This window comes from Lytechinus variegatus, chromosome 16 (genome assembly GCF_018143015.1).
Source record: "Lytechinus variegatus isolate NC3 chromosome 16, Lvar_3.0, whole genome shotgun sequence".
NCBI lineage: Eukaryota > Metazoa > Echinodermata > Echinoidea > Temnopleuroida > Toxopneustidae > Lytechinus > Lytechinus variegatus.
This window is the reverse complement of record NC_054755.1, coordinates 14853487-14867843: the sequence shown is the minus strand read 5'-3', so window position 1 is coordinate 14867843 and position 14357 is coordinate 14853487. Positions and strand designations below refer to the sequence as shown.

Below are 14357 nucleotides of genomic sequence, written 5' to 3'. Positions count from 1 at the left end.
TGATGATAACAGTGATGGTGGTGATGATGATAGTAATGGTTTTGATGATGATAACAGTGATGGTGGTGGTGATGATGATAGTAATGGTTTTGATGATGATAACAGTGATGGTGGTGATGATGATAGTAATGGTTTTGATGATGATAACAGTGATGGTGGTGGTGATGATGATAGTAATGGTTTTGATGATGATAACAGTGATGGTGGTGATGATGATAGTAATGGTTTTGATGATGATAACAGTGATGGTGGTGGTGATGATAGTAATGGTTTTGATGATAACAGTGATGGTGGTGGTGATGATAGTAATGGTTTTGATGATAACAGTGATGGTGGTGATGATGATAGTAATGGTTTTGATGATAACAGTGATGGCGGTGATGATGATAGTAATGGTTTTGATGATGATAACAGTGATGGTGGTGGTGATGATGATAGTAATGGTTTTGATGATGATAACAGTGATGGTGGTGATGATGATAGTAATGGTTTTGATGATGATAACAGTGATGGTGGTGATGATGATAGTAATGGTTTTGATGATGATAACAGTGATGGTGGTGATGATGATAGTAATGGTTTTGATGATGATAACAGTGATGGTGGTGGTGATGATGATAGTAATGGTTTTGATGATGATAACAGTGATGGTGGTGATGATGATAGTAATGGTTTTGATGATGATAACAGTGATGGTGGTAATGATGAAGCTGATAATGATGATAACGATGTCTGTGACCTTTGTGGTGGTGATGACGATGGTGATGACGATAGTGGTAGTGATGATAATGGTTATGATGCAATCACTAGGCAATTCCATAAGATATGTACGTCCGACCCCCTATATTTGGGACCTTCATGATATTTTCTTTCTCTGATTTTTCTTTTGACAGTCTGTAATGCTGTCAAATGACCATGACTTGGCCAGTTTATCATGTGAAGTAAGACTTCAGAAAAATGGGGGTTGCATGTACAAAAAGTTTGATCAATTTATGAAATTGCCCCATTTGTACAATTCAACATGTCTGATAGTGAAAAAATGTACAAAAAGTTATGATCATCAATCAATTTGTTATGGGCCCAGATTACATAATTTTTTTTAATCAATATCAATTAATTCTATTGACTCTTGACAATCCAAATGATGAGCATTTACGTGCATGTACATGTAGCTGTGCCTATCTAGGACTGCGGTAATCTATTCAGATGTATAGTATAATCTTCCCAGCTCAATCTATGCTCCATGTGATGAATCTTCTTCCTGGTTTTCTCCTTCTGTTGCCTTCGGAAATAAGCCCCATGAAGGCAAGTAGGTCAAGTCCACCCCAGATAAATGTTGATTTGAAAAAATGGAGAAAAACCAAACTAGCATAATGCTGAAAATTTCATCAAAATCAGATGTAAGACAAAGTTATGGCATTTTAAAGTTTCTATTATATGTCACTATACAGTGATATGCACAACTCGTTGGCATGCAAATGAGTCAGTCGATGATGTCCATCACTATTTCTTTTGTTTTTTATTGTTTGAATTATACAATATTTCAATGCTAAACACACATGTTCAGGGATAAATTAATTGTTGTTCACTTGACAGTGAGGAAAGAATTAGAATACTCCATATTTTACATAACAAAATACAAAAGAAATAGTGAGTGGATGACGTCATAAGTCTCATCATTTGCATACCAACCAGGATGTGAATAGAACCGTTTTGTGAAATTAAGCGAAATTTTAAATGTCATAACTTTCTTATTTTACATCCGATTTCAATGAAATTTTCAGTTTTATGCTTTTTTTATTCAAATCAACTTTTTGTTGGGGTGGACTTGTCCTTAAAAGGGATGGTCCAGGCTGGACAAAGCAAAATGCTCAAAATTTGATCAAAATCAGATGACATGTAACAAAGTTAATGAATTTTGAAGATCTGCATTATTCCGGTGAAACAGTTCTAGGCATGTCTTTATGAACATTCATTAGGTGGGCTGATGATGTCATATCTCCACTTGTTCTTCTTTATCTTATTATATGAAATTAAGTTTATTCAAAATTTTTCTACCAAGAACCATACCAATTGGACTGACAACTGATTAATGCATTAGTTATTAATTGCCAACTTATTTCATCATAATGGAGACACATCATTTCCACATATATGAAATAATGAAACATTTATGATTTCATATATCAGAAAAAGGAAAGTGGGGATGTGACATCATTAGCCCACCTAATGAACATTCATGACGATGTGCAGATAAGTTTTCACAAAATATTCGTAAACTTTAAAATCCAATAACTTCGTTATTTGTCATCTGATGAAATTTTCAGCATTTTGCTCTGTGAATTTTCTCTATTCATTTTGATATAAATATTTTCAGCCTAGACCATCCCTTTAAGCAGAACATGTTGATCATCATTGTAAAGACAAGGTTGTTAGTTGTGGCCAGGTGAGCATTTCATTATGCTGTTCGTAAAGTTACGCACGACTGGAACATGTTTTTATGTCATAACTCAATTATACAGGGATATTTCACATGGCACAAAGGATCACCAGTCATGTGTAAAGTCATTTATAAATTACAAACAGCTTTGTGAAACACCCACCATTTAGGTTCAGTGTAACACAATGTGAATGAACTATTATTGATAAAACATTTCATGAAAATGGGCCCATATAGAGCATGTTCATATGGTAGGGAGTAGCAAACCAACACTGCAAAAATGGAAACCATTAACACAATTCCAAGTCATCTGAATCATTGCATTTAATAAAATAACAACATACATATGTGATACACGTTCCAAATCAATTTGTGAAGAATTGAAAAACAGTCAATATTATTTGATAAATAGACCATTATCCCTACCCTATCCATAAAAATGAATGAATTTATGATGTCAAACATAAGCAACTGCAGAATAGACATTTAGGTATTAGTGAAAATTCAGTAAAAAAAAGAGGATCCTTTATACAAATTTATTGCGTGATCAATTAATTCTTGAGGACGGCCACTTGTGCGTTTCATAATACACTGTACATTCGCTTAAGTTGCGCTCTAATTGTGATATCACTAATACATTTACTAGGTATAAATCAGAGAGAGTGGTTGACCAGTTTACTCAACATGTTAATCAGTGTTTCTCTCTCAAAGTGATAATTACAAGCCTCATTTACATTTAAAACACTAGTTTTCCAGGAATCTCATTTGTAGTTTATATACCAGTTGCTTTATCTTCATTTACCCCTGTGAATGTTTGGGATAATTTATCAATCATTACAATATTTTGAAATCTTTTTGATTCTCACTCCCTGCCCATGCAATCAATGGTGTGTTTCAAGAAAATACATCAATGGCAAATTCCAGTTACAATTGATAGGACCAATATCAACTAAACTTTATTTTTATTTGTTGATATAAGAAGCAGACTAGCGATCAATTAAGAAATTGCAATCAATTACAAGACTTATGATTAAATTGTGGACCAAAACTTGACTTGCAATTAATTGCAAGTTTCTAGCAAGGGAAAACAAGCCTCTCGTGTAACTGAATTGATGTCACTTATATTGTGAAAAGCACATTTTGCTTTACATCTTCTTTGAATCTGACTCTCCTTTGAACCATTGATGCCGATCATTATTCATACTCACCGTTAGTACTTACAAAATAGCTACTGTCATGTGTTAAAGAATAAGCAGATATTTTTAGATAATGGATCCACACATACTATTAATAATACTAGACATTTATTTCATAATAATACCTCAATGAAACCAGGTCAATTTATTTATGTTAATATAATAAATCAATAATTACAAAATATATAATGTTTGAAACTGCATTTCATTCGCATGCAGATCCTCCACACACTATTGATCAACCTGTAAATGCACACATGATCCACTTGTATTCCATCCAAATAGCTACAAATTTTTACTTTTTGCTTCACTATCAATTTAATGAAAAAACAATAAAATCACACAATCATCATAAAGTATACATATTTGTGCTGTACAGTGATTGAATCATTTTTAATCCTTGCCTAGAGTGGACTTCAGTTTTGCCAAAAAGGTTTTTCAAGATTTTCACCCCCCCCCCCTGAAATATCTTATTGATTACTTCATCACTGTTCTAAAAAAAGGAGGGGATTAAAATTCATGGCTTTTATTGCACATTTCATTTACTGATCATAAGAGAACAATGTTACTACTCTTGTGTATGACTGTTGATCCTTTCTTATGAACTAGATCAAGGCCAATGGAAAATCCAGCTTGTATTACCAACTACAAGAAAGGTCCACCAGTCATTTGTAAAGTCACTTGTAACTTACAAACAGCTTCATGAAAAACCTACCACCTCTTAATCCATCTCATCTAGATGTACTATCACAAAAAACATGAATTACTGCCTTCAAGTATCCAAAACAATTCATTAATTATATCAATAAAATGATTTAATTTCAACATCATCAAAAAACATAATTCACTAACTTTCAAATTTCCCACACAATACCTGAATTCTATCAATAAAATTATTTTTGCAGAATAAATCGCAATTAAACCAATACCTACAAGAATCGTTATGATGGTGGAAAAACAATCTAGATTTGTTTGCACATGCACACATAAAAATCAGTGATTTCATATATTTTTTTAACAACATTTAATAGAAAATATTATTTCGAGAATATAATTGAGAACATGTACATTTAGACCAGAATCGCTATAACTTATACCATCGATTACCACCCCCTTCCCAATGGCACTGCCAGTATGTATTAAACCATCAGGTCAAAAATGCTTTATAATCAATGTTTTGTCTACACAGATAATTTTCATGAAAATAAATTAAATTGAAAAGTATCACTCCTTTATGACAATTAACTCCCACCAAAATAGAGAAGATAGAAGATTAGAGACAGAAATGTAGTCAAAAATTAGGTACATGTAGAACAAAAGAGAATGAACTCAAGTAATAGAACTACATGGAGACTCAATACTATCAGAAGTTCACACATCCAATAGATATACAATTTCACAAAGAAAAATATTTCAAGAAATACATTGGAGGTAAAAATAACATGTATCATAGAATATAATACGATAATGAAATATATTTTGATCTGATGTCTTCTGTTGTGTATAGCAGGTTTATCCTCCATTGGTGGACGCATCCGTTTCCCGTCAAAAACAGATGCACTTCCAGCCGTGGCTTGCTCCGTGAAGCTTTTCACCCCGGCCTTCATATAGTCATACACTGCATTGGAGGTTGGCCCCTTGTAGAAGATTCCCAATTCCATATAGCAAAGAGTTCAAATTAAGTCTGTGTTTTATTATGGATCACAAGTGCAAACATCTGTCTCTTGAAAGGAATTGATGGGAAGTGAGAAGCTTCCTAGAGGCATAAAACTGCAGGCAATGAAAGACATCAGGTTCATACCACGTACAAAGGATGACACTCAGTTTGTTCTGTCCTGTATATAAAAATGCAGACACACATTTTTTCAATATAATAATAATTTACAGTCAGATCTATCAAATTTGACACAACTTTGTCAGCAAAAAGAATTTGCATCAGCAATAAATATACAAGACCTACATGTGGTTAATAACTACTGTACAAAAATAATACAAATAAAAAGATGACAGCATTTCATTCTGCCCTCTATATGCATAAAAAACATAGACACCATATTTTGTCAATGTACAGTTAAATGATAATTGCACAAAACAATCATACCAATAAATTGCAAAAATATGAAGAAAAAAATCACATAATACTCTGGGAGATCAAAAGTAAAAAAAAAAAAAAAGATATGTGAGAAGAAATTAGCCTGATGAAGGTCCACCAAACAGCTTATTGATTGATTATAGGGCTGATTTTTAAGATTGATAATGATCAATGCAATAAATCATTGAAATCAGCTTTGTGGGTATAATATCATAGTTATAACTCTACTTACCTTAGTACATAAAATTAGATCTGTCTGTAACTTAATTTCATGGTGTTTTCAAGAATTTGGACCAGCTCAGGATACTTGGGAACTTTTCCTGATTCAATCTTTGACCATATTGGCATACCTGGCAATAAAAGAAAATGTAAGAAAATGACTACTCCATTCATTTCAATTTGCACTATTTTACTCTCAATGCAGGGGCAGATCCAGGATTTTCCAAAAAGGGGGGGGGGGGTATTTTTCTGAGGAAAATTTTGAAAAGCAGACGCAGAAGCGGCACGAGGAGGCCAAATCCATAGTATCCCCCAAACTCTTTTCAGGGGAGACAATAATGCAGAATATTGGTGAAGGTTTGAGGAAAGTCCATTAAAGATTAAAACATTTATTAGAATTTAAAATTTTGGATTTGTGACATCATTAACGAGCAGCTACCCCATATGTTATGCAATATAAAATGCATATATTTCAATTTTTTAATGTTTCATGATGACTTAATTTTTTTTCTGTTTAGAAATGATTGTGGAATGATTTGTCTATTGATATACAAGGTACAGTTCAAACCATTTTTCAATTTTCTGAGAAACTAACATTTAATTGACTTTTTACCAAATGATGTGTAGAAAAGCTGCTCACATACATGTACATGTATAATGTTACAAATCAATTAATCAAAATTCTAATCATTTCTTTTATTCTTTGATGGATTTTTCTCAAACATTCGGCAATATTTTCTACCATTTTTTCTGCTATTTTTACAATAAACTTTTTAGCAAAGGTGAATTTCCCCTTTAATCATGAGAATACCAGCCAGGAAGTTTAATAACATGAGGATTTCTTACCATTAAATGTAACTTCAAAGGCTCCAGTGGATAGCAATTGTCCTTCAATGGCATTACTTATAAAGAACAACATCATACATGCATAGATCTGTGAACAAACAATAATACAAGTAAATTAATAACTAAATAATATACGAAAGAGGATATATTGATATGCTTCATGACAGTATTAATGACTTTATTTTTCCCATTGTCTTGGACAAAATATGAAAATAATTGATTTTCGTTAAAAATCAGAGATGGCCGCCAAAATTGCCAATTTTGAACCCCATGGGACACGATTTGGCAAAGGGAACATCAAGATTCATAAGCTACTAGTACATACTTCAGGCAATACAAAAAGTTGGTTAAAACAATATATCATGATGGGTGTCCAGGAACCCTCATTTGCGACAATCACTTCCTGAAAAACGGCCATGTCCTTCCTACGCTTAAACCAGGTTAACAAGGTTTAATCGCGAGGTGTATTTCCAAACTGTGGTTTGGATAACCACCTTTAATTGCTTCCAAGACCACTTTGAGCATTCTCCATACACCGCTAAACTGGTTTCCAGTATAACTAGTTTTAGGACTTTCATGAGAAAAGGGTCTGTGTGGAATACTTACTTTGTTTTGAATAGCCCAAGACCATACAGGGTGGGTTTCCATATTGAACATTGGGAATGGGTCGTAACCACAGGCAACCATACCGATCAAGACCAGCTTAGCCATGGCCAGGAATGATGCGAGATAACGACGGATTGGGTGGGCAGGGAAGTTGTTTCCTTCGATGCGGAGGTCAGGGTAACGCTGATGAAGACGGGAAGCGTACTCCTCAAACACCTGCCGGTAACCTCAGGAAATGCTGCACGATGACAAAAGTTATTTTAGTTCCATTATTTATAGGCCTATTTTTTAAAATATATTTAAGAATCAATTGGTTAACATTACAAACCTGTTTTGCTTTTAAAAAAATCCTGAACTTTAGTGCAGATTTTTTTTTTTACCTGATTGCTGAGAAAGCTTGTAAGCAAGCAGATGGCTTAAGGTCCTCTCAGAGGGACCTGGTAATGAGGATTTAAAAGCCTTACCAAAGGGCACTAGCGCACCAAGTGTGAATCGAACCATCCCGGATCAACTGAATACATTCAATTAAGAAAAAATAATTGAAAAAATTCAATTTACATAAAGAACCAAGTGATATGATGAATAGTTTCAATGAAAACTGACAGCTGAGAAAAATCAAGCATTTGGGTCATTCTAAAAAAATGTTACAATTCACAAAAAAAACATTGTCTTGACTATCTAAAGGCCACTAGCTTCATACCCCTGAACATTTTCTACCAAAATATTATCAAGACAATGACATTAATAGACTACCTCCACAAAACAAATGCTACCAGTGACTGACTAGTAAAGCTCTAATTTTATTACAAAAGCCTTTTGTTAGAATCAACACTGTCTCTGGTCAGTTTTAGATTTTACTATCATTCTGTTTTTTGAGTAGTCTGTATTTCTTACTTGCACTAATGTCTGGTGAAGGCAGCTTGGCGTAACCATCTGACATATTGCGCTTATCCTATAGTAGTATTTGAAGATCACTTTGTGATTATTTTCACTTTTCTTTTTCCCCAATTCATTTTAACCTCCGTAACAAATACTGCCACAAGTTTTTTCTCCCTTTCAAAATGACTGATAATGTATGATAATGTGTCTGCAAGTAGAATGATATATTCATTCATTAATAATTGACAGGGAATTACCATACATGTTTCCTATATATTACACGAAAATGAAGGACTATTCTAAAAAAAAATTGAAATGTATGACTAAACAGCTTTAACATCCGTAACGCACCTCAAAAATAAGCCAAAGTCTAATATAAGAGATTTTTATATTTAAAGTAAAGAATTTGGGTATCCAGTTTCAGAGACAGGCTTTGGAGATAATCTCTTTCAAGACATTGGAGACAGTCTAAGTAACAAGCTACATAAAAGATTGACCCACTCAAGGGTTCATTATATGCCACCACGCACAGAAAAATCAAGCAATAGAAGTTGTGTGTTGTGGATACCATAAGTGGGATCGCAGCACGCGCGACCAACTAGTGAGAAATCTTCTGCCAAACGCGGTTCATGGTACGAGGTTAGATTACTAATATAACCTCGCAATACATGTGAGATTGACCTGGAAACTTGTCTGCAGAAACAACTATATTTTTCCAGTAGATCCGGTATAAAGTCTTTAAGTAATTCTCTGTGTGCCTCTACTGATTGTGGAAGCCTATAGGTGTGTGATATCAACAAACTCATAAAAAGTAATGCAATCCATTACAATATTACAAGCAGGGTGACCAGACGTCCCATATTTCCCGGATCGTGCCGTATTTTGCTCCTTTGTCCCGACAAACCCTCCCCGGGACACCTATCCATCCCGTATTTCAAAATGTTGAACAAAATATAATTGATACAAAAAGTAAAGAAAAGTGAAGAATTTTCATCAAACAACCAACAGATGACGAAGCAGAGAGAACAATAAAATAAGGCAAGTTCTGCTGGGTGTATGCGGGGGACAGATTAGTACTACTACTAGCTAGGCATGTATAGGATCGGAGAGATTCTCAATGGTGCAAACAATCTCACATGATAAAACATTTTCCACCATTTAAAATAATCACAAAATTGACTGGAAATTTTCATAATTATATTATCGATTCTTGGATACTGATTTGATGATGCAATCGGAGGAGCAAGTTGTTGAGTTTTCGTAACTCAACAACTTCTGTATGATGCCGCAATGCTAAGTTTGGCAATGTTTCACTTTTAAGTTTTATTCATTTCTACAACATTTTATCTTTTTTAATCTTTTCTATCTTGGGGGGGAGTTTGCTTGAAGTTTGAATTTTTTCCTCTTTCTATCCTGCCTGCTTGCCTTTTTTTTGTTCAATTTATCTTTATTTCCAATGTGTGCAATGCCAAGATGTTAATTTTGTTTCTAGTATTTAAAACATATTTTTAATATTTTTCAATGATTGGATTTTGGGGGGCTTGCTTGAAGTTGGAACTTTTTTCCTTTTATTTTTTTTCTTTTCTCTCCTTCGTGCTTGCCTCTTTTTTTTGTTCCATCTATCTTTATTTCCAATCTTTCCTAGCTTTCTTTCCTTCCTTCCTTCTCCCTTCCTCTCCTTTTTCATTTTGTTCTTTCTCTCCTTCCATTATTTTCATTTTTTCTCTTCCCCCTCATTCTTTCCTCCCCCTTTCATCTTTTCTTTCATTATTTTATTTTTTCCTGTTATATTCTTTCCCTTTCTTCCCCCCTTTCTGCTTTCTTTCTTTCTTTGAAAGAATGAAGGAACCATTTTTATTTCCTTCATTCTTTCTTCCTCCTTTTTTCCCCCTTATTTTTTTATCTTCCTTTCCTTCCTTTTTCTTTCTTTATTCATTTCAAAGAATGACGGACATCTTTCTCCCTATTTATTCTTTCTTTATCCTTCTGTTATTCTAACTTAAAAAAAATTATTTCTTCATTTTGCCATTCATTTTTTCTTTCTTTCCCCTCAATTCATCTCTTTCCTCTCATCATCTCTTCTTTCTCTCCTTCATTCTTTCATTCACCTTCCCTACCTTTTCTTAGGCAAGTCTAGTAACAGTGCAGCTATCGTGCTTAGTTTGATTGTCCCGTATTTCATTTTGTGAAATCTGGTCACCCTGATTACGAGTACTAGTAGTACCGGTACATGCATTACGATGCTATACAAAAGTCAAAACCTCTCTTTACAACATTGAATTATTATGTGAATGCCCATCTATTGAAAAACATGCCATGTGATGACTGGCAGGTAAAGCCCACTTGTTCACTGCAACCATCTTACCTGTGGGGAATCTACAGGTAGGACTATGGTATGCCAATGCTGTACTTAGCACATACTTTAAAAAATCATTCAAATATCACTTTTGTGACCAAAATCACCAATTTCCATACAGTTGCAATTTATTTTTCATTAGTAAATTGGGAATGATTTTTGTATTTGCCAGAGTGCTCAAAACTTGAATTTTTGGCATATTTTTGTGTATGCCCTCTATTGGTGGAAAGTAATATGGCAAGAAAATTTTCAGTTTTCAATCTCTATTTTTAATTCAGAAAAAATAATTCAAAGAATCAAATTTACATAAGAGCCAAGTTATATGATGAACAGCTGTATTAGAAACTGACAGTGTAAAAAAATCAAGCATTTGTCCCCTACAAAAAGAGAAAATAATCCAAAATTGCCACCCTTATTTGCCAGACATGGAGATGTAACTGAGAACAAGGTTATATCATAACCTTGTTCATTGAATGAGTGCAACCATCCTGCCTGTGGGGAATCTACAGGTAGGTCTATGGCATGCCAATGCTTAGACCAAAAGCTTCAGTCTCTGTATTTTGGTTGTTCCGGTGAACTACGTTGGCTCCACTCACCATACATAGACAGAAGAGTTAGGGGCCCGTGGGCTACAGACAACGTATAGTGAAATAGCGTTTTATAGATCGCGATTTTAAACTTTTTTTATGAGCGAAATTTCTAGTTTCATATCAGGGAAATATAAATAACTTAAGTAATTGCATACCTTGGACCAGAGTTATTGAAAAAAAATCCACTTGATGATTGAGAAATCTGTCATCTTAGACATTTTCTCCTGACCTAACGGTTTTTCTTGCAAGTTGCCATCTTGAATGACGTCATTATCGTTAATGTCTCGATATATCGCAATTATAACTAGTATCATTTGTCTTCGTGTAGTGTATCATATCGTATTATTGACTTGTAGGTGTGCTGGTGGAATGCAATATCGATATCACATTCGTAAATTGTTGACGCCCTCTCCGTTCGTTTGTAAATATTTCATAGTTTGGCTGCCATTTGGATCGATTTCGCCGTGCTTTTCCCAACTAAACATCGGTAAAGTATAATTTTCATGCATTTTCATCTATATCGTTTAAACTACTCTTATGTTAAATAGTTCTGTATTTTTAATTTGTAGTTTATATATCCTTAGAGTGTAACCTCGATGTGTTATAAAAAATTATATAGTCCCCAAGCTTTGGACTCTGGATTGACAAAAGTGCTGGTGTTATAACAAATGGGAGCCCACACAGACACCTTACCGTCGGTGAATGGGGATTACAGTAAAATGTCAGAAATTGTTGAATAAATCCCCAGAAGCGACGGTTATTCCTGTCTAGCCAATGCTGTACATGTCATAGCCATAGGCCTACCTAGTCTTGAGGACGCAATGATGATGATTTTTTTAGAGATGTCATATACTTCTTCATCATTGACGTCTTGACACTCTCTCCATAGTGTCTTCAGCGAGTGACCAAAACAAAGATGGATTCCCCCAAAAAATCCATCTTTTTAAACCGAACTCACTAGAATTTTGTTAATTTTATTAATTCTTACACCTTCCTACGCCTAATGCGTAGGAAGGTTTTAAATATTACTTTAAAAAATGTAAACAAATATTAAAATTTATTTCGTGATCATGAATAATTTATATATATTGATATAAATTATTTATGATCACGAAATAAATTTTAATATTTGTTAAATAAGATTTTTTATCTCTAAATTGTTCGTTAAGACGGCATTGCTTTCCGGAAGTACGTCATACATAAGCGGTTCAAGGGTCGACGCTATTTGTATTTCCGTTGTTTACATGTGGAACGAGGGGTCTACGCGGCATCACTTAGGTAAGAAATCTTCATTTTTTTACATTTTTTAAAGTAATATTTAAAACCTTCCTACGCATTAGGCGTAGGAAGGTGTAAGAATTAATAAAATTAACAAAATTCTAGTGAGTTCGGTTTAAAAAGATGGATTTTTTGGGGGAATCCATCTTTGTTTTGGTCATTCGTTGAAGACACTATGGAGAGAGTGTCAAGACGTCGATGATGAAGAAGTATATGACATCTCTAAAAAAATCATCATCATTGCGTCCTCAAGACTAAGGCCTACCACACACTTAAAAAATCATTAAAATATCACTTTTGTGACCAAAATTACTTATTTCCTTACATAGTTACAATTGATTTCATTAGTAACTTGGGAATAATTTTTGTATTCACACGAGCACTCAAAAACTTGAATTTTGGGCATATTTTTGTGTACGCCCTCTATCGGTGGAAAGTAATATGGCAAGAAAATTTTCGTTTTTCAATCTGTTTTTAATTAAGAAAAATTTAAAGAATCAAATTTACATAAGAGCCAAGTTATATGATGAACAGTTGTATTAGAAACTGACAGTGTAAAAAAATCAAGCATTTGTCCCCTACAAAAAGAGAAAATAATCCAAAATTGCCACCCTTATTTTGCCACACACACCTGACACATGGAGATATGTAACTGAGAACAAGGTTATAGGCCTAGGCCTATGTCCTTGTTCATTGATCAGTGGTAAAGCCATGAAAGCCGGGGGCAAATGAAATAAAATTTACTCACCAATACATTACCGTGAGGGTTGGCGCTGCAAATTGAGATAACTTGGACTTCACTTTGGGTTCGACCGATGCTTCTGATTGTGATATTTCTCGAAATGACATATATACCAGAAATAATCCTACAATAAAGTAGGAAATATACGTTAAATTCGCCATGACAGCGAGCTAGCTCTCACGATATAAAGACATTAGGCCTACGTACGGTACGTACAGTACATACACACCGCATATCGCAGAGCTTCTCGATTGCTTGCGCTTCGTACTGTGATGACCGCCAGAGGGCGCAATACCAAAATCAGAAATCACCCGGTTTATTTTTTATTAATACATGTTTCTGTTTTTTTAGTTTTGCTTGGTTAAGTTGTGTTTTCTTCGAAATATTATCTTCATTTAGATTTTTCTATAATTGTTATTTCAAGAATAAGTGAAGAGTTAAAGATGTATAATATTCCGATTGTAAATCTTATAAAATTTTTAACTACATCTTAATACTTTTTTTTAATTTTTATATTGCATACAAAATACAATCATGTATTTATGTGGAAGCATATCAATGTACTATTCATGAAAATTTTGAGTTTCTATGTACTTATTCTTTTTAAATTCTGAATTGCATAGCTCTAAAAATCATTCATTTCATGATTCGTTTATTTCGATTGTTATATTGCATGCAAATTATTAATAAGATAAAAAAGGGTATAAAAATATTTCTGTATTGTGAAAAAAAAAGAAATGTCAATGAAGTATGAACATTATAAGTTTTTATGAAGTTATACCTCTCAGTTCTGAATGGAAGTTCAAAACACACGTTTATTATGATTTGTTTTTGTTATATTGCTGCAAAATATAATAATTCATTGATGAAAAACATTTATTTGAAAAAAATATGAGAATGTACAATATTTTGTTAAGTTTGTATACTTCTGTTATAGTCTGAGAATCCTACAACCAAGCCTCCACATTTTAACTTTACGCCCGTTTGGGCCACCATAAACTTCATATAATAGTTTTGGGTGGCCCGAAAAATATAAAGAATAACATTGAAAATGAATAAAACAAACTTTTACAATATTAAAATGCAGCTACGACCTTAAAGTTACTTTCACTT

General features: G+C 33.6%; 1 protein-coding gene across 1 annotated transcript; it reads right to left on the bottom strand.

Moving 5' to 3' along the window:
* Positions 1–2746: 2746 nt before the first annotated feature.
* LOC121429464 (thioredoxin reductase-like selenoprotein T) lies at positions 2747–13469 on the bottom strand. The gene is made up of 5 exons (XM_041626480.1): positions 13251–13469; positions 7400–7637; positions 6794–6881; positions 5961–6078; positions 2747–5471 (listed from the first exon to the last, which is right to left on the bottom strand). The coding sequence occupies exons 1-4, from the start codon at positions 13403–13405 to the stop codon at positions 5975–5977; spliced, it is 585 nt and encodes a 194-aa protein (XP_041482414.1). The 5' UTR covers positions 13406–13469; the 3' UTR covers positions 2747–5471; positions 5961–5974.
* Between the last annotated feature and the right edge of the window lie 888 nt (positions 13470–14357).